The sequence below is a fragment of the Benincasa hispida genome, chromosome 1 (assembly GCF_027475165.1).
Source record: "Benincasa hispida cultivar pf3 chromosome 1, pf3_genome.v1.1, whole genome shotgun sequence".
NCBI lineage: Eukaryota > Viridiplantae > Streptophyta > Magnoliopsida > Cucurbitales > Cucurbitaceae > Benincasa > Benincasa hispida.
Window position 1 is genome coordinate 1,566,616 of NC_143478.1, and position 21,439 is coordinate 1,588,054.

General features: G+C 33.5%; 2 protein-coding genes across 3 annotated transcripts; one reads left to right on the forward strand and one right to left on the reverse strand.

The window, feature by feature from the left end:
* The first annotated feature begins 7,894 nt into the window (after nucleotides 1-7,894).
* On the forward strand, nucleotides 7,895-9,965 carry LOC120070336 (large ribosomal subunit protein uL13w-like). The gene is made up of 4 exons (XM_039022267.2): nucleotides 7,895-8,227; nucleotides 8,833-8,949; nucleotides 9,150-9,237; nucleotides 9,647-9,965. The coding sequence occupies exons 1-4, from the start codon at nucleotides 7,956-7,958 to the stop codon at nucleotides 9,788-9,790; spliced, it is 621 nt and encodes a 206-aa protein (XP_038878195.2). The 5' UTR covers nucleotides 7,895-7,955; the 3' UTR covers nucleotides 9,791-9,965.
* A 1,621-nt stretch (nucleotides 9,966-11,586) lies between these two features.
* Nucleotides 11,587-20,592, reverse strand: LOC120083075 (NADH dehydrogenase ubiquinone complex I, assembly factor-like protein (DUF185)). Of its 2 annotated transcripts, none has more exons than XM_039038618.2 (14): nucleotides 20,244-20,592; nucleotides 20,097-20,176; nucleotides 19,886-19,997; nucleotides 18,772-18,850; nucleotides 17,989-18,054; nucleotides 16,925-17,025; nucleotides 16,083-16,201; nucleotides 15,731-15,771; nucleotides 14,985-15,073; nucleotides 13,936-14,113; nucleotides 13,737-13,853; nucleotides 13,094-13,138; nucleotides 12,824-12,952; nucleotides 11,587-12,326 (listed from the first exon to the last, which is right to left on the reverse strand). In XM_039038618.2, the coding sequence occupies exons 4-14, from the start codon at nucleotides 18,838-18,840 to the stop codon at nucleotides 12,192-12,194; spliced, it is 1,089 nt and encodes a 362-aa protein (XP_038894546.2). In that variant the 5' UTR covers nucleotides 18,841-18,850; nucleotides 19,886-19,997; nucleotides 20,097-20,176; nucleotides 20,244-20,592; the 3' UTR covers nucleotides 11,587-12,191. The 2 variants fall into 2 exon arrangements, with proteins under 2 accessions (XP_038894546.2, XP_038894541.2); XM_039038613.2 differs by having other exon boundaries at nucleotides 18,772-18,854.
* Nucleotides 20,593-21,439: the final 847 nt, after the last annotated feature.

Below are 21,439 nucleotides of genomic sequence, written 5' to 3' on the forward strand. Positions count from 1 at the left end.
ATGTTTATGACTAGTTATAAGACGGATACTGAAGGACAATGAGAAGGTATCCTAAGGATATTGAAGGACAATGAGAAGGTATCCTAGTCAAGTACCTAAGGTATGACGGTACTCAGTTATAACCACGTGCACGTAGGTAATACGACGTCGAGGGATTGAGCAAAAGGGTTCTCCTCGACTAAGGTTGACATTGAGGGTTAGATCTAGTAGTTCACTCTCAACTAAAGATAAAGGCAGTCATATCTTTTCCTAGGCTAGAAGGATAGTTTGGAATTGCTAATGCTTATGAATGTTTATCAACGCATGATGTTACTAATGTATGAGTTTTCCAAGTATGTTTTCCATATCTAACGCATGCTAATAGTTTTACAAGCTAGTTCTACATGATTTAAGCCAACTTATTTTGCAAAGTATGAAGCATGCGTTAAGGTTAAAGCTAAGGTCGTATGAAGCTTGATGTACTATGCTTTAAATACCTAAGATTGTCAAAGTACATGCGTTAGTATTCCTAAATATACTGAAAGGGATACTGAAGGTAGGGAAGGTATCCTAAAGAGTTTTCTATGCTATATTTGAGAACTATTCTTTAAATGCTTTTTGAGAACTTGATAGCTTGAGTGAGCTGGATACCAAAGGTAAAGAAGGTATCTGAATAAATGTACCTAAGGTGTTGACGGTACATAGAAAACTCCATGAGCACGTAGGCAGGTCTGAATAAGAGACCAAAGTATGGGTCTCTTAGCCGATAATAGACATTGGGAGCTAGGGTGATGTATGCTCGTTCTCAACTAAGGAATAATGATGTTTAATGGTGGTTTTAAAGGTTTTATGTACACGTTTGTTTGGTATATTTTAGCTTCAGTATTATGTTTTCAAGCTTTCAATTTAAAGCATGAGATTTATGTTTTTCTTAAGTCACTCACTGGGCTTCTAGCTCACATTTTCAATTTTTTTCCTTTTCAGGTAGTGGTCAGTTCCCAAAAGACTTTTCTGCTGCTGCTCTGCCACTCAAAGAAACAGGTTGAAGGAAGCGTAATTGAAGACCTGTATTAGTTAGTACAAATGTGTCTAGCTAGTGACTAGTATTCTTGATGAAGCTCACTAGGTTGTAATATCCATGTATAAACAATGTTGCGAAACCCTGTAATGTAAATGTGTTAAGTTCTGAGTTAATATGTATGTATTTAGGGTTTGAATATTATTTAACAGGTAAGATAGGCAGTAAGTGCCAGTAAAATGGTTGGTAACTGCTGCAGTCACCATTCCGTCCAGGTTAGGAGGATAATCTGGTGCGGGATGTGACAGTAAAGGCCCCTGTTTTGGGCATAATTATGTTATAGAGTCTATAAGTCATTGTGTTTGAGTCGCTCTGCTGTTCCCAGGGAGGTTCAAAGAAGAAAATAAGAAGACGAAGTAGTTCTACAAGATCATGTAGCTACAGCTATACGATCGTGTAGCTTTTGATAAACGATTTTATAGCTTTTGCTAAATGATTGTGATCGTGTGGCTAATGCTACACGATCATGTAGGTTTTGCTACATGATCGTGTAACATTTGCTACAAGATCGCACAACAAGTTTGCTACGTGATCGATGCAGAGGGTTCGTTAAAGTGCAATTCGATTCAAGCAGTTTAAGGCCTGGTTCACCTGTTTAGAACCTGATGACTCTTTCTCATGTAATAGTTAGCCTTTAAGTTTCTTTTTAGGTGTCCTATCCCGGTTCATCAACTATTTATATTAAATATACATGTGATGTATGTTTTTCTTATATGCCATATTGTATGTCATACAGTTTTAAAATCCCACCATAGGTTATGCATTTATATTCATGCATCATTTTATATTATAAGTGTTATAATATATATGAATATGCATGATTTAAATTATATAGCATGCTCATGCATCATATAGTATAAATGTTATAGTATATGTATGCATGCACTATAACATTTTCATGCATCATTTATATTATAATTGTTATAATATATGGTTGAATGTATGTATGGAAAGTATGTTATAGTATGATTCATTACCTATTTATATAATTGTTATATATATTAGTAATGAATGGAAATTTCATGAAGCCTTAGGTTAAATTATAAATGTTATGATTAATTGAAGTATGTCAAGCATTGGATGTTTAATTGTTTCATTTATTTATAATCGTTATAACTAAATGAAATTAGAATTAAAATCAATAATTAAGAGTTGCATGCAATTATTTTTAAAATTGTTTTAAAATATGATTGAGATAGACCTAAGATCACCTTTCTAACGAGATTAGAAATCTTAGTTTAATCTTTTAATAGGTTTAATAGGATTAAATAATTCTTAATAAAAGATTAAATATGTAACAAATGTATCTATACGGGACCTTTTTTATAAGGCAGGTTCTAGCTAGGTGGGGTACTTAAGTTGATGGAAACGTCGCACCCCTACCTGGGAACCTACCTGGAAAGATGAATTAGATAGTTTGTTACATGTATGAAGGTTTGATCAAATTCTATTAAAAAGTTTAGTGAGACTTCAATCAAAATTGTTTAATCATCAAAGCAAGCGTTATTAAATTAATTTAATTAATTAAAATTGTTTAATTAATTACTTTGGAATTAATTTTGTTTAAAATTAGTTAAGTTTATTTAAATATTAATTATTGAATTAATATTTTATAAAATTTATTTTCATTTTAATTTTTGAAATTAGATTTCAAATTAGAGATTGAATTTTGTATAAAATTCAATTTTAAAATGAAAAATACAAATTTAGTGGGTTTTTCCCACTTGGGACACCTAAATTTCACTCAATCTCAACTTGTCTCGATGTCAAGTTCACAATCAATTGATTGCATGAGATTTTTGAACAAAAATTCAATTCTATTGACTGAGAAGATGTCATGCAATATGGGTTTTTTAGAAGAGAGAAAAGTTCTCTATTGTTATTGAAAAAACACCTAAATATTCTTCTAAAATCTCTCTTAATTCAGTCTCATTTTAGGTTCTACCACTCAATTTAAGGTTCTAGAGTATAGTAGAAAAGATCAAGTGATGGTCTACTAGCCATTGGAGAGGAAATTCGAGTAGGGAGTTGCTAATTTGTGAAGGATTCCTCAAATGTATGAATTTCAGAAACTCTATTACTTTATTGTGAACATGCTTACTTGATTGCTAAAATTAATGGAATTAGAGTTCTTAAGATCCAAATTACTTCCACTTGTTGATTGTCAACACCGACTGAATGGACCTGCAATATAATATATATATATATCAAAGAATAATTACATGTTGTTTTACAATAGATCTATCACTGATAGACCAATATTAATGATAGACCATATCAGTTAAACAAGTCTATCAAATACTGATTACATACTCATTGAAAGCTTGATTAGTGATATATAAAGGATATGAGAAAAGAAAAACTTGGATTCATTTCTTTTAGATTTGTAAAAAAAAAATTGGGATCAAGGCATAAGATTCCTTTGCATCACCATTCATTGACTTCATAATGTATTCTTTGGTCCTCCAAGCTTTATAGTAGCTAACATTTACCTCAAATTTAGTACGCATGAGAATCATAATATCATTCGGAATCAAATGGTCACAAAGGCTAAAATCTTTTATCATACAATCACCAATTAGGGGTGGAAACAGTTCAGTTCGGTTCAATTTGGTGGTCAAACCAATCCGAATCGATTTATTGGTTCTAATCGAACCAAATCGAACTACATATATGCAATTCAGTTCGGTTTTAAATTTGGTTTTGATATATTTTTTTTAAAATCTATGTTATATTTTTTAACTAAAAAATGGTTCAGTTTGGTTCGGTTTTAAATTCGGTTTTGTTCTTTAAATTAAAAACAGTTCGGTTTCAAATTATATATATATATATATATATATATATATATATATATATAAGTTAAAAATGATTCAGTTCTGTTTCAAATTCGGTTTTCGAAATTGAAATCGAACCGAATCGAATTAATTCGGTTTCAAAATTTCTTCAAATCGGACCAAACCGTATTTTTTTTAATTCACTGAGTTTTCGGTTCGGTTTGATTTTAGAAACGGTTCAATTTTTGTGGTTTGAATAGCCACCCCTATCACTAATCAATGATAAAGATGCTCGTCTATAAGAAGTTTGAATAGCATTTATAGAACAACTGTGATTAGCAATATACTTTTTAAGTTTCCATAGTTCCCCACCCTTATAACGAGATGCACGAACGTACCATAGACAATTATCTCGTGAGCACTTCAACACAATTGATTTAGAATTTGATATTACAGTCTTGAACTCAAAATTGTTCTTTATGGATATGTAGTAAAAAGACTTTGATACTATTTTCTTACTAGCAAACATATCATTCTCCTTTAAATCAAATGTAGAAGACAAGCTACTAATATGAACATCTGTTATAATGTTGAAATCATCATTATTTGGAGAAGAAGAAGACACAACACATAGAAAATGATCAAACCCACTATTAGAAACCCCTTCTAAAAACATATCAGTTGCATGAATAACTAATGGATGTCTTATACGTTGTTCTTTAACTATATTAAAAAACCAAGCAACGTCATTATCGTCATGAATGTCAACCATATTTTGAATGCCATCGATACCAAAGTCCAATAAGATTGATAATTGTATTGAAGAAATAGTTGCATCCAATTGAATCTCTTTTAATATCAAATGCACAAAATTTTCAAAACATATAATCTCATCGACTAATATGCCTTTAGTCTTGTAATTCAAGCAATTATGTTTATCATCCCACTGTCCGCTATGAAACACCACTACTGCAAGCTTAATCATATTTTCAAGTCACTGCAAGAAACACAAATTAAACTCATAACATTGATAAACTAGTATAATAAATAGAAAACAATATCTATTAGTGATAGACTAATATCATTGATAGACTATGATATATATCTATCAGTAGTAGACTCATATTAGTAGACTAATATCAATGATAGAAAGTTCACGACTGATTGAATAAAAAGCCTAAATATAAACCAAAATAGAAATGAAATGAAACTTGAAGAAATAATCAAATCAACTGATAATATCAAAATACTTCAATTAAACATCAATGAAACCAAAAACAGTACAAATTTAAAACAAATCTTAAAAACCTAAATGAAACTAAATCCAAAAATTGAGGAAGAATTGCGACCTAGACTTAGGAGAGAGGCTTGCACAAGAAAAGGATGAAACAAATTTAAATTAAAAAACTAAAAGGATGATAAAATACCAAATCGCAAATAGAAATAGCAAACCGTGAATAAAAATATCAAATCGCGAGCAAAAAACTGATTAACCGTTCCTCTCATAATCGCATGGGAAAGAATGAAGAAGACGTACTTGAAAATCGCGCATGAGCTCTGTTCGCACGAGATTTCAAGAGAAATTTATTTCGTGAAACTTTAATTTTGTATTTGTATTAATTTTGTGGAAAGTGAGTACAATCTCTAATACATAATATTTTGATGCTTTCAAAATAAACTATAGTCTTTAAGCCGGTTGATCTTCTTGAATGATCGGCCTTTGGGCTTGTTGATCTTTTTAGATGATCGACCTTTGGGCTTGTTGATCTCCTTGAATGACCAACCTTTGGGCTTGTTGATCTTCTTGGATGATCGACCTTTGGGCTTGTTAATCTTTTATTATGATCGACCTTTAGGCATGATGACCTTCTTTGATAATCGGTCTTTGGGCTTGATGATCTTCTTGGATGATCGGCCTTTGGGCTTGTTGATCTTCTTGGATGATCGGCCTTTGGGCTTGTTGATCTTCTTGGATGATCGGTCTTTGGGCTTGTTGATTTTCTTGGATGATCGACCTTTGGGCTTGTTGATCTTCTTGGATGATCGGCTTTTAGGCTTGATGATCTTCTTGGAGGATCGACCTTTGGGCTTTTTGATCTTTTTGGAGGATTAGTGTTTACACGAGGCATCCTGAGAAACTTATTTCGTGGAGTTGAACTTAAGTTGGTGCTGATGTTGATGTTGATTTGATGCGATGTGGATCGATCTCTAGTACTTGATCCTCTGATTCTCTCTCGGTTGAATGCGTACGCTTGATGTATAGAAGCAAAGCGTGTGGATGTTCTTGAGCTTGGAGTCTTGGAAGAATGCTTGTATCTTCAAAGGACTTCAGTCTTCAAGCGTGGTCAAAATGCTTGTATCTTCAAAGGACTTTAGTCTTCAAGCGTGGTCAGAATGCTTGTATTTTCAAAGAACTTCGGTGTTTAAAATGCTTGTATCTCCAAAGGACTTTAGTTAAGCATGGTCAGCTTCAGGAGTCGAGGAGTCTTCTGATTGTAGAGAATTCCCTTTAAGCTCTCGGGAGTTAGAATTGCTGACCCTCCAAACGAGGAGAGCTTCTTTGTTTATAGAGTTCATAGGTGGCCCTTAGGTTTGTGAAGATACAGTTAATTTGTTGAAATCTTCTAATCTTCAAAGCTTCAAATAGTTTAGATCTTCATTTCTTCAGAATTTGAGAATTTCAGTCTTCGAAGCTTGAGAAGCTTCAGTCTTCAGCACTTGAGAGCTTGAGTCTTGGATCTTAGGAGCTATCTTCATAGCTTTAATGTCTTCTGATCTTCAGAGCTTTAGTGTCTTCTAATCTTCAGAGCTTTGGAGGAGTCATAATCTTCAGATCCTTGGAGCTTTAGACTTCAAATCTTTAGAGAGCTTTTACCTTCCATTCCTCCCCTAAATGAAGAGGTAGGGCCTCTATTTATAGAGATTTCTTATGGACCTTACATGGACTTGGGCCCAAATTGGGCTTGGTTGGTCCATGGGCCTGGCCTTTATGCTCAATTAATCGAATTTGGGTCTGATTTGACATTCGGGTCAAATTCAACCTATTTTTTGGCATAGTTGAATTTTAACCCAAATAATAATATCAAATTGGGCCAAATTAATCTTATCGGATTCAACGGTCATGATGAAACCACATCATTGGACTTTGTCGTCAACTTAAATTCGAGACACATGTCCACTCTTAATTGGTTACAAATTTGATGATACGTGGCAATTTGTAATTGGTCCAAAATTTCTCCTCCAACGAGCTCGATGAAAAAGAAAAGAGAAGCAAACGGGAGAATAATGAAGACTACCTCAAAATCGATCATGAAGAAGACGACAGAAACGAAAAAAAAAAATGAAAAAATGCAGACTACCTCAAAAGCAAGCATCAAGAAGATCGCAAAGACCAAAAAAAATCAAAGACACACGAGAATGGAGAAGACGGACAAAACGAGGATATTTTAGGAATAAAATGAAATTTTTAACCGAATATTTCAAAATATTCTATATATGCAATTAGTTTTAAAAAATGATATATATTTATTTATTTGTAATAAAAAAGACACCTATTACAAATTTCCCTTTTAAAAGTCATAAATGACTACTTATTTATAGGGATTTTGGCAAGTAGGATGTGACACATTTGGATTATTGTATGACATATGGCCAACACATGTGGTAATGAAAGGAGGACATTTGACTTTTGACACTGAGCTTGGGCATCTATCTAACACATTATAATATTTATAATAGACAATACTTGTTTTTTAAAAAATTTTAAAAGTAAGATTCTTCTAATTTGTCCCATATTCCCATCTGATTTTTATTTTTATTCATTTATCATTATTATTTTCGGCCATTTTTAACTATCTAGTCCAGTTTCCCAAAAGAATCAGTCAGGCCCAATCACCCATCTAAATCTATGCACGAGCCCAGATTTTTGGTTGGGCTAAATTTACATAAAAAGCCCATTACATTTTAGGTCCACGATGAGACAATAGGCCTTGAAAAGCCCAATAAGGCCCAGTTCATCAAATCAAAATCGCCATATACATATTGAAATCTCTTCTCAAAGGGCGTCTTCTCTCCCAAAACCCTAGCTGCTCGCTGAGACTGAGAGAGTAGCCGCTGAACCAAAAATGGTGTCGGGTTCTGGAATCTGCGCGAAGCGCGTCGTCGTTGATGCAAGGCACCACATGCTCGGGAGGCTTGCTTCGATCGTAGCCAAGGAGCTTCTCAATGGACAGAAGGTGGTCGTCGTTCGATGTGAAGAAATTTGCATCTCTGGAGGATTGGTTCGCCAGAAGATGAAGTACATGAGGTTCTTGAGGAAGCGTATGAATACCAAGCCTTCTCATGGCCCTATTCACTTCCGTGCTCCTGCCAAGATCCTCTGGCGAACAATCCGTGGGTAATGTCTATTGTCGCTCTGTTTTTTCTCTGGTTAGATTGAGGTGAAAATGTGTGTTCGATTGTCTTCTAGATTGCTTGAATGGCGTTTACTACGGTTTACTTAGGTCTGTAGTCGATCATGAGAGCAGCAACATACATTCATGTATGCTTTGTGGTATTTTAATAGTTTGTGTAGTTTATGTCTGGTTAGGCTAGGAAGAAAATTTCCTTTTCACCATCTTCATATTCCTTGTAAGGCCTTGTTATAATCTAAATGACTTAGAAGGAGCAGCAACACAGGTGTGCAACTTATGTTTTCTGTGATTTGTAAGTGACATGTACGGTCTACACTGTATTGGGCATCTGATGCTTGTGGAATCCAATTTCATGGTTAACTATGTTTGGTTGGAAAATTGCTAGGCTTGTGAATGGAATGTCATATTGAAACTGTGAATTCATTTTCCATATTTTGATTTCCTCAAGGAGAAGAGTCGTCTTTCATGCTCTGCTTCTAGATTGGGGGCTTGGGTTCATCCCTCATCTGTTTTGAATTTTAATTCCATAATGTATGCACTAGATAGAAAGGTTGACAGCTTAATTGGTTGCTATTCGTGCGTTTCTTAGGATGATCCCACACAAGACAAAGCGTGGAGCTGCTGCTCTTGCTCGTTTGAAGGCATATGAAGGTGTTCCTCCTCCCTATGATAAGATGAAGAGGATGGTCATCCCCGATGCTCTCAAGTGAGTTTGAGGACAATGTCTTCATATTATATTAACAGTGCCAATAGGCAGTAATGAATTCCGTTTTTCTTTTAGTTGTAGTATATAATCTTAGCTATGAGTTCAAATTTTTAGATACAAATGGAAAAAATGAAACAATGCAAGCAAGCCTTCTTGTTCTGATTTTCTGTATCGCCGTGTTCTCTATATTGTAATATTAGGGTTTTGAGGCTTCAAGCTGGACACAAGTACTGCTTCTTGGGCAGACTCTCATCAGAAGTAGGATGGAACCACTATGACACTATCAAGGTAAGCATTAAGATTGATGAATCTATACCATTCTACATGGTTTCTATTCACAAATTCTCTCTTCCAATGCTATCAAATCAACATTTTGCCATATTTTTGTGCTCCCCAATTGCACATGATTTATCTTCGAAAAATTATAGTACCATATTAGTATGGAAATTTTCCTTTTCATTCTTTGCCATTAAAGAATCATTTAGGAATAGTATGGAGGCGTGGAAGGAGTATGTACTACTCTGATCAGTACTAAAATTTTTTCCCATTTTCTTCAAGCATCCCTCATATCTAGCCAAGGCTTTGGTCATCTTCCATATATATTTTCATGTTGATGAAGTGAATAGATGATGCTGGCTGAATCTATTATTCTTTTACACTGATTTCTGATTTCTTTTTTTTTTTTTTGTTCTCTCAGGAGCTTGAAAGGAAGAGGAAAGAGAGGGCTCAAGCCGCATACGAGAAGAAGAAGCAGTTGACTAAGTTGAGGGTCAAAGCCGAGAAGGTTGCAGACGAGAAGCTCGGTCCCGAGTTGCAAGTAATAGCTCCAATTAAATACTAGTTTGTTTGCAAGATTTGTGTTGAGAATGCGTAATGTTATGGGAGAATGGAATTGCAGTTGTATTTGCACTTTGCGTTTTCTTTTTTAGTATCATTTTGTTGTCTATTGAAATTGGTCGCCATTTTTCTTCGGATTTTGAAATTAGTTAAATTTTGGGGAATCACTTATTATTCCATATTCTACTCTACTACAATAGATCTTATACCCTGAAATTTTGTTATATTTAACATGCACGTGCTTTGAATGGACGACACCCATTCGTATAACATTATGTTTTGTCTCCTGTTTCAAATTTATGGTGCTAAAGAGATCAAATAGAAACTAAGGGGCGATTGGAATAAAGATCATCAAAATATAATAATGCTAATTTATTACAATTTTTACTATTTTACATTTTTTTTTCTATGGTATTTATTATTTCTTTCTTAAACTAAAATTGTTTACATTTCAAATACATACAATATTATAACTTAAACTAAAATAATTTACATCTCAAATACAAACTATCATAATCCAATTATAATAATTTTGAACTATAATAACTAATTTATTGTCCCAAACGTCTCCTATCTATATTTCTTGAAGGTTTTTATAATTGTTTTAATTTTATGAATATGTTGAATTTTATTAATTGTGGTAGTTGTAGTTATATTCAAAACTTTTAATTGTAAAAATTGAGTCTTCAAATTTATAAAAGTGTTAGAATTAGATTCAAATTCATATAGTTGTAGAAATTGGATTTTCAAACATTGAATGATAAAAAATTAAGTCATCAAACTTATACAATAATTAAAATTGGGTCTTTAAACTTATACATTCGAATAAATTAACTCAAACATTAAATTTGAGGTACCATTAAACTACTGCCAGACCTCTTTAACTCACTTCTCGAAACCCATCTCTGAATATGCCCAGAACTGTCCGAAATTTGAAGAAGAAATATCCCAAAAAAACATGTTTGATCTTTGAGGATCTTGGAAAGCTGAAAGAGAGCTTCTATCCAAAAAATGACTTGAAATGCTCCCATTCCAGAAGGGTTTACAGAAACTCCTCAGATTTTGATTTCAGAAATGGATACAAATTGGGAACTGACATTCCTGATCATGAGCGTGAGAACCCTAATGGGCATTGTGGAGTGGGTTTGAGATGCATCTGCCATGTTCTCTTGAGTGCAGTATATATATTTTCTAACAATTATAAAACTATAGTAAAACTTCAATATCTAAAATTAAATGTTTTAAGGGATAAATTTTTACAAATTTAAGTTTGGAGGCCCCATTTTAACTATGAAGGGCTCAAGTTTTATCATTCAAACCTAATGTAAGTTTGAAGATATATTTTTATAAGTTTGAGTGCTTAATTTTTATAATGGAAAATTTGAAGATATAATTATAATTACCACTATATTTTAGAGATGTTTTTTTGCTATTTGTCCTTAATAAAATTATTATGTTAATCAAATTTTTTTAAAAATTTATTTAAATTTATTATCTGGCTTTTAACTTTCAAATTAAGTTGTAAAATTTTATTATTGGGATTAGTATGCTATTTTTCCTTTTTCTTTTTTACATAAAATAATAACAATAATAAAAAAGATATTGATTATCTTGATATCGATTTTGAAACCTGAAGTTTAGAAATTAAAAAAAGTTTCAATCCTTGGTTTGAAAGTGGTGGATTAAATGTGATGCATTCAGAAAACAGGGGGTCAAACTCAGGGACTGGAAATATGGTGAAGATATATGCTTAGCTAATCAATATATCATCAATTAACAGATTAGAGATTAAAATCAACATTCAAGTACAAGATAATTTCATTGTCATTCCCCATTCTTTATAAATAAATACAAAGTCATTGCTTAAATGGCATACAAAAGAATGAATAGATGCTTTTTATTTTCCCATAATTAGTTTTGAGTAAACAAAAAGAACTCTCTTCTGCATGAAATTAACTACTTCCATGACTAGATGCTCCCAGTGATTGCAGTTGCAGCTGCCTACTTTCCTCCTTTTCATTTCATTTCACACTATTTTTTTAAATAACTGAATCGCTATAACCGTGCCCTCTCCAAGGCCCGGAACCTGGTGACATCCTCCTCTTAAATCTGATGAAAATCAATATTTCAGAGTATATGTTTATGACCTCTTGCGTGGAAATGATCTCTCCAGCATTTCAATCGTTACCATGTCCAGAAAAGAAAACTTCCAAACCACTCTTCTGCTTTAGAGGCGACTCGATGATGATGTTCATCCCGTCCCAACTATCAATTTCGATAACCTTTTTTCTCGTCTAAAGAGATTCCATGTTCTGATTTCTAAGGCATACAAAACGCTATGAAAAGAAAGAAAGAATTCAAAATTTTCCATCACATAATTGTCCTAAGCCTCCTCACTACCTCTACTACTTGATGTTGTGTGTTGGAACGCTGAGATAAAATTTGGTGTTCTTGAAGTCATCCAGAAGGGGATTGTAATCATCCTTCAATCTCGTCTTTGATGGCAATCCAAACTCTTCCATGAAAGATGAAGTGTCAAGCTGGCACCAGAAACACAAGTTAAGCAATCCGAAGAGGAATTTAACAGTGAAATCGAACTCATCGTGCAGTAATCACCAGAATTTAACTACGTCTCGTTTGTTAATGATTTCGTTTTTAGTTATCTGTTTTTTGAGATTTATGTTTGTTTCCTCTCAATTTCCACACTATAGTTTTCACATTTTTTAAATGTCCCAAAAATTGACTTAGCTTTGGAAAACATCAGTAGAAAGTGAATAACAAAACAAAGAAAAGTGAAAGTTGTATTTATATGTTTAATTTTCAAAAATCAAATGGTTATCAAATAAAATCTTAGTAGTTAGTAATCTCGTTCGCATTATAAAGAAATCAGAAACAAAAACAATATTTAAACTTTGTTTCGCATCACAGGTTATTCATCCCTCATGGACTAAGTTCTCAAGAATCAAGCAGCATTTTCCTCAAGAGCCCAACTTTCTAATGTTTCAACGAATAATATATCAGAAAGGGTGCAACTTACAATTATTGTTCGCCTCTTTTTCCCCATCTTTGGCTTTTTATCTTCATGTAATTTCAGCCATCCAGAACAATAATGGTCAATCTGTTCCAGTAATACAAAGTCTGTGGGGAAGAAGATGTCAGCATCACCCTGCATATCAACCAAAATCACTTGAGTACTTATCACTATGGAAATGGCAACGCTCGCTAGCAAATAAAAAGGCAATAGCTGGTGCAGGAAAGATAGAAAATTGAATCCAATTTCAAGTTTCTGGACTCCAGGCTTGCATACCGTTGCATCTAAATAGCTTTCATAGTCTGAGCTGCTTCCATTTGCCTGCGCACAAAAAAAAAAAAACGAAAACAATTGAAACTACAATCATTTTATGTTCTTGTTTTCCAAAAATAAATAAATAAAGAAGAGAGAAAGAAAGAAGAAGTTTAAATACTACTTTAGTCCCTGTATTTTTTACTATGGTTCATTTGGTTATGTAATTTTAAAATGTTCATTTTGATCCCGATACTTTCGATTTTGATTCATTTTGGTCTTTGTACTTTCAAAATGTTCGTTTTAGTTCTTGTACTTTTAACTTTGGTTCTTTTTAGTCCTTGAACTTTTAAAAAAGTGACTCTTTTGATCCCTTAGAAATGAAGTTAAAATGAAAACGAAGGGGCCAAAATTGTTACTTTTGAAAGTACAAGGATCAAAATTACACCTTTTGAAAGTACGGGAACCAAAATGAACCAAAGTTAAAAGTATAGAGACCAAAGTGAACTAAAATCAAATGTACAATGACCAAAATAGAACCCCCCAAAAAAGTAAAGAGAGCTCATTTTATGTACTGGTTTTGAAATCGAATGACATAAGACCTATCATCCAGAAGATGCCAAGCAGCAGGAATCTCAATTCTCGTCAACTAGAAGAAAGAACATACTTTGGTTGAAACTAATGGTGCTCTTTCACCAGCTATCCTCACATCAGGTAAGTAACTAAAGTCTGAGGCAATTAACGACATCTTTGGTAGCACACGATGCAACACTTCGAGTAGATTCTGAACAACCAGTATAGAACACTAAAAGTTAGTGAAATCTTGGGGGACGGAGGGGGACAAGATCAATGAAATGGTTTCTCACCAAGCATCCAGTTGGTAGCCAAGATCTTCTGGGTTTTGGAAAAGCTTTAGACCAAATGCCTTTTGCCTTTGATAAAACACTGCTTTTGGCATGGTCATTTTCAGTGAAATTCACAATATCTAGACAACGCTTAATAAGAGGGTCTTGCAGTGGCTTATATAATTCCACAAGTGATTCCCTGTAGCCATAGACAAGCACGATCAGCAACAACTCGAAAAAATTGTCATGGGAAAAAATAAGCAAAACACCTTGCTAGGCGACATTTTTAGTTCTCATCCGTCACCAAATCACATCATAAGAACTAGAGAAATTTCTTATATGCACTGAATAAATAAAATATCCAAGAGTTATACAAAAAAAGGACCATTTCAAAAGGTATACAAAAGATGCTTCCAATTCAAAATAAGAAAAGATGAACTGTGGCTCATGATGGCCTGTACATCTATTATCTTTACACCAAAAGAATGCATTCATAATGGCCAACTCTAAAACCTCATCGGAAGATTTGACAATGTCTTGAAAAATCCTAGCATTTCTCTCCTCCCAAATCTTCCACAAAATAGCTGGAATGATACTGGTCCATAACCATTCTTAGTCGTTCTTGAAAGGACGGTCAGTATACAGTGATATAATCCATTCAAGAGAGTCATTTGGGTCTCATCGGAAAAAATTCAGTGAATTCCGACCAAAAATTGGCTACAAATGGGCAAGTGATGAACAAGTGGCTGTGAGATTCGTGCACTGCCTGATGACTACAATTTTTAAAATAGAGGCAGGTAGGAAGCTGCTTCAACCATGGCAAAAACAATGAGATCATTTTTTTTTTTCTTCCTTTCTTCTGGATGAGGCCCAAGGATGCAAGTGGCCAGAAAATGACTATGGACCAGGTAATTAAGGCTAAAGTTGTTAGCAGAACACCTTTGTTTCTTAAAATATTTAAACCATATCACATAAAGATGAAATAAATGAACCACTAGTCTAACAAGAGATCTCTTTTAGGAAAATGTAGCAAGATCTAAATTTAGGCAGGCATGAATAATAATGCATACCTGTCAAGTTGCTTTTCTACCCATACTTCCATACATGAGGAAACCTGATTTTCTGAGTAAATAAGATCATGAGGAAGATTGTCTAGTACCTGTGAGAAATCAACAATTTAACTGGTCAATGAAACATAAAATTGACTCAAAATTGAAAGAAGTTAGAAACCACTAGAAGATTAAAAATACATGCTCAACAATGTCTTCAGTGAAAATTTGTCACATGATTATGGCTCACTTTGATTGGGCAACGAAACGAGTGACAATTGAGGAAACACAACTATGATGGACTATTTCATAAAAAAAACATCTCAATCCCTGTGTCCATATTCCATGCATATGCAATCATACATAATTTAATTTTCAATAAGGAAATTGAGGAAAAAGCCACGGACCGTTGATGCATACGGTTACTGATTTACAATTTACTAGTATATTTTATCTCAGTAAATTCTTCTGATTCAAAGATCAACAATTTCAAATGTTTCACAAGTTAATCTTTGGCTCTTTTTCCCTAGGTTTATTATTGAGCATGGTTTCAATTTCTCATGCACGATCACCTTCTCTACATGCTCACATGCAAGATTGACCAGTGCTAATTTAAGTACAAAAAGGCGACTGTACAATCAACAATTATTCCCTGGTATACATATAAACTTGGAAAAAGAATCTATAAATTCTTTCCTTCACAAATTTGAAAGTATGTGAACTTTGTGAAGATATACGAGACTACGTGAGCTAAAAATGAGATATACCTCAAGCATAATTACCCAACATGGCTGCTCCTCCACGTCTCCTGTGATACAAGGGCAATGGATAATATTACAAATATATTGTAGAATCATAAACACAAAATAATGTTTAAATAAAGAAGAAAAAAAAAAAGTAATAACCCACTATCCATTTCAGATTGTCAAGGATACAAGAATAACAACGAACACAGTTTAAACTTTAAACACTTGTATCTACTTTGGAATATCTTCTCTTTTCTCACCCACACTTTAAACTGAATGCTTAACCCCACCCACCCACACACGGCCTAAGACAAAGGTGTGCAACTGATTGACAGCACTAGTTTAGAGAAAACTGAAAAGTACGAGAACATACCCCATCCACTCAAGTCAACAGCATCACGGCACTCTACTCTGAATTTTGATTGGTGACTACGAACCTCTCCAACAGTTTGTCTTTGTATCTCTGCTAATGATGGACTTATTTCCACTGAGCTACAGTCATATATGTAATTTTCACATGAGACATGAGGACAGAATATTGAAACAAGAGGAAAGGGGAAATTGTGAAATTTTCAATAATTTCTTACAAAACAATCAATGTATAGGTTTTAATTATTTGACAAGTACCAGTGAAAATATTGTTGATAATTCAAGAATAGAAGACTTAAAAACTATTCTTATATATTTTTAAGATACAAATAGAAGATAAAATGTTCTTTTTTTCCTTGTGATTTATTTTATGATATCCTACTAATTGATTCACTGGTCAAAGTATTCATTAAGATTGTTATATATTATGTTTCTTATAAATAAAAAATCAACACTGTGCAATGTATATCTATCTTTTAATAATTTAAAGTTAATGCACTGTTTCCTACCAAAAAAAAAAGAAAAAAAAACAATTTATGGTCAATAACATATATTCTTTAGGAAAATTGTATTATGAAATATATGATCATATACATATTATAGAGGATATTTAGGGGAAAACTATAGAAGTCTATAAGATTCCCTCCATAAAAACTGAGCCTCTTTAACGAAAAGAAAGCTGTTGAAAGTTGTTCCTTGGCTATATTTAGAGCACAAGGCATAGATGTGCTATGCATAAAGTAATTGAGCCCTAAAAGATAGAAATATATCTCAGCTCAATGCAGGCATCGAAAGGTATTACTAATTTCATGGTAGAGAAAAAAAAAATGCAGCGAAAGCACATACATATAAGTCATATTGTTGTAAACTCTTGTAGGTGCATTCAACATTATGTAATCCATTATCCCCTTTGCACACGTTCCTGATCCACCACCAATTTCATATATCTGTGGACACATAAAAAACACACACATACACACAATCAAGCAGGCATAACATAATTAAAGATTAAAGATTTAAAACATATAACTTGTTCAACTTCCTGAAGGCTCCTATTTTAAAAGAAGGTTATGACTAATTGATTGTTTGACTGCTCCCAATGCCAATGGAATATTTGGATTCAAGAAACAGAATAAACCTGTGAAGAAAAATATAGAGATACTTTTCAAACCCCTGATATTGTTCATCTAGTGGCTTGGTCTCTTGCACTCTACTGTATATCTCTGTTAGTGATACAACATTTTTGCTTTTTTGCTTCCAACCCAGAAAAATAATAGCATAGTGTTGAGGCACCCGGCAGGGGAGTATCCATATAGCTCGAGTAAAAATACTGAATTCTTAAATTGAAATCCAAAATCAGTTACCAATTAGCAGTAATGGCTTATAACTTATAACCACATATCTCATGCAATACTCACATAAAAAATCAGTAAATCTCAACTTTCAACTATAGTCACATTAAGGTTGTATGGAAAGGAGTGTCAATAACTTAAATACGCAACAGGATATTGTAAGTGGCAGAATGGCCTTGCTACCACGATCCACTGATATTCAACCCTTAGTCGCTCTGATTCATCAAAAAGAAAAAAGAAAGGATTGCCAATGCTTCAATTACATACAATACAAAGATCTTTAGCTTTTTTGGGTGGGACAAGACATCACAAAGATCTCTAGTTTCTTGGGTGGGACAAGACACCTCAACAGGCTACCACAAAAGTATTAGTTATTTAGCACTCAAAACAAACCGAAGATGGGAAGACAAGATATCCTCCGATAGCAAAGTTAATTAGATTTAGCAGCCAGGAAAAAGTTTGGATCGCATGCCTCCCCTAAGTGGGAAAAATACCACAAAAAGATCCTGTGTGGCTATGAACTTACGGTTAAAGTAACAAGAAAGATAGAAATCTTACTTTTAGTGGAACAGAAAGATTAGCAGTACGCATGATTGCTTCAGCAATCCCATGGGCATACCAAGGCTACAAGGAAACAAAATTGCAAAATCAAAGACAATGAAAGCTGACGGTGCAAAATTGACCGACAAAAGCAAACGTGAATGATGTAGCCACAAACTTACTATCAAATTAGCTAGATTTCATAAATGTTGAGAAAGGAAATTTTGATTCTGGAAATTTTGATTCTACTCTCACCATGGTCTAGCAAAAAATTAACAAGGAAGATACGTGAATATATTTTTTTCATGCTAGTTTAAATTCGTTTCTCAAAAATATTTAGAGAATACTTCTTAGAACTCAAGAACACAATGATACTAATATACTTTATATATAACTAACAGACCATTTTCAAGTAAGGTCATATTGAGGAAATACTCAATATTGAACCCATTGGTACAATGGAAAACAAATATCTTATTCTCCACCAATATGAACATAGCTCGACGGTTAAGGCATCTTTACTCCCCTCTAAGAGTTCATAGATTCAAACCCTGCCTCCACATATGATATAGTATTCTCAAAGAGCTAAAAAAAATCTAATAGTCCCATAGACATATTTCACATTTGGAATTTTTTATTATTATTAGAAGAAGAGTAAAAATTAAGAAACTATTCAACAACTTGGACAAAAGAAATATGAAAATCTACAAAATGATTTAGTTAGGGGAGGAACAATGAATCTGTGCATTGTGTGCATATGTGCGTGTGTATGCATGAAAGAGAGATAGAGAAACCAATTGCCTTAAAAATCTCCACTGGAGTAAACCATGATATGTCACTCTGCTTGTAAATTTTATCCAAGTACCTCATATAAGCTTTCCTGCCTAAATCAAACATTATAGAATGATATCAATAGTACTGGATTATGCTTCTTAAAAAATTAGCATGTTGAGTTGACAAGAATATAATACAACACATTGAAAAGATTTAGCAGAAAACTACACATTAGAAATCTTGGGAAAGGAAAATGTCAGCATAAATTAGGAAAAACAATAGAAATGGAAGTCTCGGAGATGGGTGCCTTCCAAAACATAAAATCAATATGACATAAATATCATAGCCAAATAAACCCCGTAAATCATTATTCACATAATTATTACTAAAATCAATTTCAATGCTGAAAATTTGAGAAAGAAAAAAAAAAGTGTACAGTGCCACGCACGAGGTTTTCTGACTCTTTCCTTTATGCAAGCAGCTCACTCGAGCTACTATTGTCTGCCATAGAGTGTTTCAAGGTGTGGACAGGGATCCTAACGAAATTTGGTCTTTGGTGAGGTTTCATATTTCTCTTTGGACTTCAGTCTCGAAGATTTTTTTTGTAATTATTCTCTGGGCAATATCTTAGTTGGAAACCTTTCTCTAGTGAGACTTTTTCTGTGGGTTTGGTTTATTTATATGCCATCGTATTCTTTCATTTTTTTTTTCAATGAAAGCATTTGTTTCCATAAAAAACAAATTTGAAAAAAAAATGGCATTGTTTCCCATTTTTGTACGAAAATATTTAATTCCATAGACCTATTCTACAAATACTTTTGACCTTAAGAGGAGGGCTTTCAACAATTATAGAATGGGCGAAAAAAAATACAAAAGGCCACATGGTCAGCAAAATTTGCTTATAGATATAGCCGTAAAGTTCAAAAACAAACACACACCACCTCCTTCAAAGTTCAAGATAAACAGCATAAATCATTTGATCGGAAATATGATTACTCTTAAACCTGCCTCCTGGACACAGTTTGCAAGCCATTACAGCAAAACAGAGATAACACAATTTTGAAACTCTCGTCAATCCCAATAACTCATGCCTAAATGCTCGTGAACACCCAAACTATACAACTTCGAAATGATGGCATACCTTCAAGTTGATTGAATTTAATGCTGTGTTCCAGAACTCCAACCGACCGTGACCGGTGAGCGAAGTATCCATGATTTGGATCATATAATGCGGAGTGTATGAAATCCCGAACCTGAGAATCATTCATCGAAATCCATAACTCCGAAATGCAAAATGTGAGGCAATAGGCGATAACCAATCGGCAAAGGAGGGGGAACCAAGTAATACTTACAAGAACCGGCTTATCACCGACAATGTGAGTAGAAAAAAGCAATTGAGATAGAAGAGCGCACGAGCGTTGACATGAAATCACTGCAATGAAGAAATCAAGTATGGGAGAGGAAATTGTGGAATACATTGAAAGAGAAAGAGAGTATACCTCTGGAAGAATGGAGGAACAATGAAAACTTTCTGTAAGGGAACACCAGTGAGGCCAAAACCATGATGTTTTTGAGATTTGCCCTACTTTTTTAAAATGAGGTTTTTTCTAATCCTTTGTCTCACGGGTGAAATTACTAAAACCGAACCCCGCGCACGCGATTGAGCTTTATCGTCTCGCTCTCCGGCGATCGGTCTCGCTCTGCAACCCAAACTGAAACGACGGAGAGAAGAAGAAGAAGTCGCGTGGTCTCGCCGGAGAAAAAAGCAAACGTCGGATGAAAGAGGGAGAGAGAAGAAGAACAACAAAATTAGATATATTTTTTAAAACAAAAACCAAAGTTGAGAATACATTTTGTAATTTAATCTTAAAATAGTATAAAGGGGTGTACAAACTAATTATAACCCAGTTATAATAATCTAAGACTATAATAAACAACTTTTTGCTCCAAACGGCCCTTAAATATTCATATTTAAAAAGATAAATATTAAATTTAACACAAAATCTTTAGACTGTTTGGAGGCCCAATATGAGATGGTATATCCCAACATCCTATATCATCTTAGTGCTTGAATATACTCGATCATACTTGATCAAAACTCCCCAGACATCAAAACTTTCTAGACATCAGAACTCCTCACATCATATATATCTCAATGCCCCAAACAGTCCTTAGAGGTGTATCAATTCTCATAAACTTTAAATCTCATCGACTTGTTAAATTTTGATACCTTAAAATTCAATTGCCAAATTTACCTTTTAACAGACTTTTTTTTTCAACTAGTTAAAATTAAGTGCGTGTTTTGTAACGTTAAAAATGAAATTTAGTTATACATATGAGTTGAAATAAGATTCTTATATTCGTAATAATCTTTTTTTATATATTATTTTAAAAGATGATTTTCATATCACTCAAAACAAATTTGAACAATTTTGTTAAAATAATTATCATCTTAACACATGCTAGTCTATATGCTTGTTTGCTAAACATTTTTGTCACAAAATTACTAGCATTGACTCATTTTCCATCGTTTGAAGGTACAAGAGTTAGGGTGGTTTGTCCATTTTCTTCTTCTTTATATGGGTACTCTTTACATTGAATTTTTAAGTGCTTCCATAAAGTACTAGTTATACAAGTATTACTGTCACATGTGTAATTTTTACCACAATAGTTACACTTGCACTTAGCTCCATCA

Excerpts from the sequence above, each read along its gene's own strand:
- LOC120070336 (XM_039022267.2), top strand. The coding sequence starts at position 7,956 with ATGGTGTCGGGTTCTGGAATCTGCGCGAAGCGCGTCGTCGTTGATGCA. Across the intron at positions 8,228-8,832 it reads CTCTGGCGAACAATCCGTGG|GATGATCCCACACAAGACAA; the intron begins GTAATGTCTATT and ends TGCGTTTCTTAG. Across the intron at positions 8,950-9,149 it reads GTCATCCCCGATGCTCTCAA|GGTTTTGAGGCTTCAAGCTG; the intron begins GTGAGTTTGAGG and ends TTGTAATATTAG.
- LOC120083075 (XM_039038613.2), bottom strand. The coding sequence starts at position 20,307 with ATGGTTTTGGCCTCACTGGTGTTCCCTTACAGAAAGTTTTCATTGTTC. Across the intron at positions 14,114-14,984 it reads GTAGAAAAGCAACTTGACAG|GGAATCACTTGTGGAATTAT; the intron begins GTATGCATTATT and ends CTATGGCTACAG. Across the intron at positions 13,139-13,736 it reads CACCATTAGTTTCAACCAAA|GCAAATGGAAGCAGCTCAGA; the intron begins GTATGTTCTTTC and ends TTTTGTGCGCAG.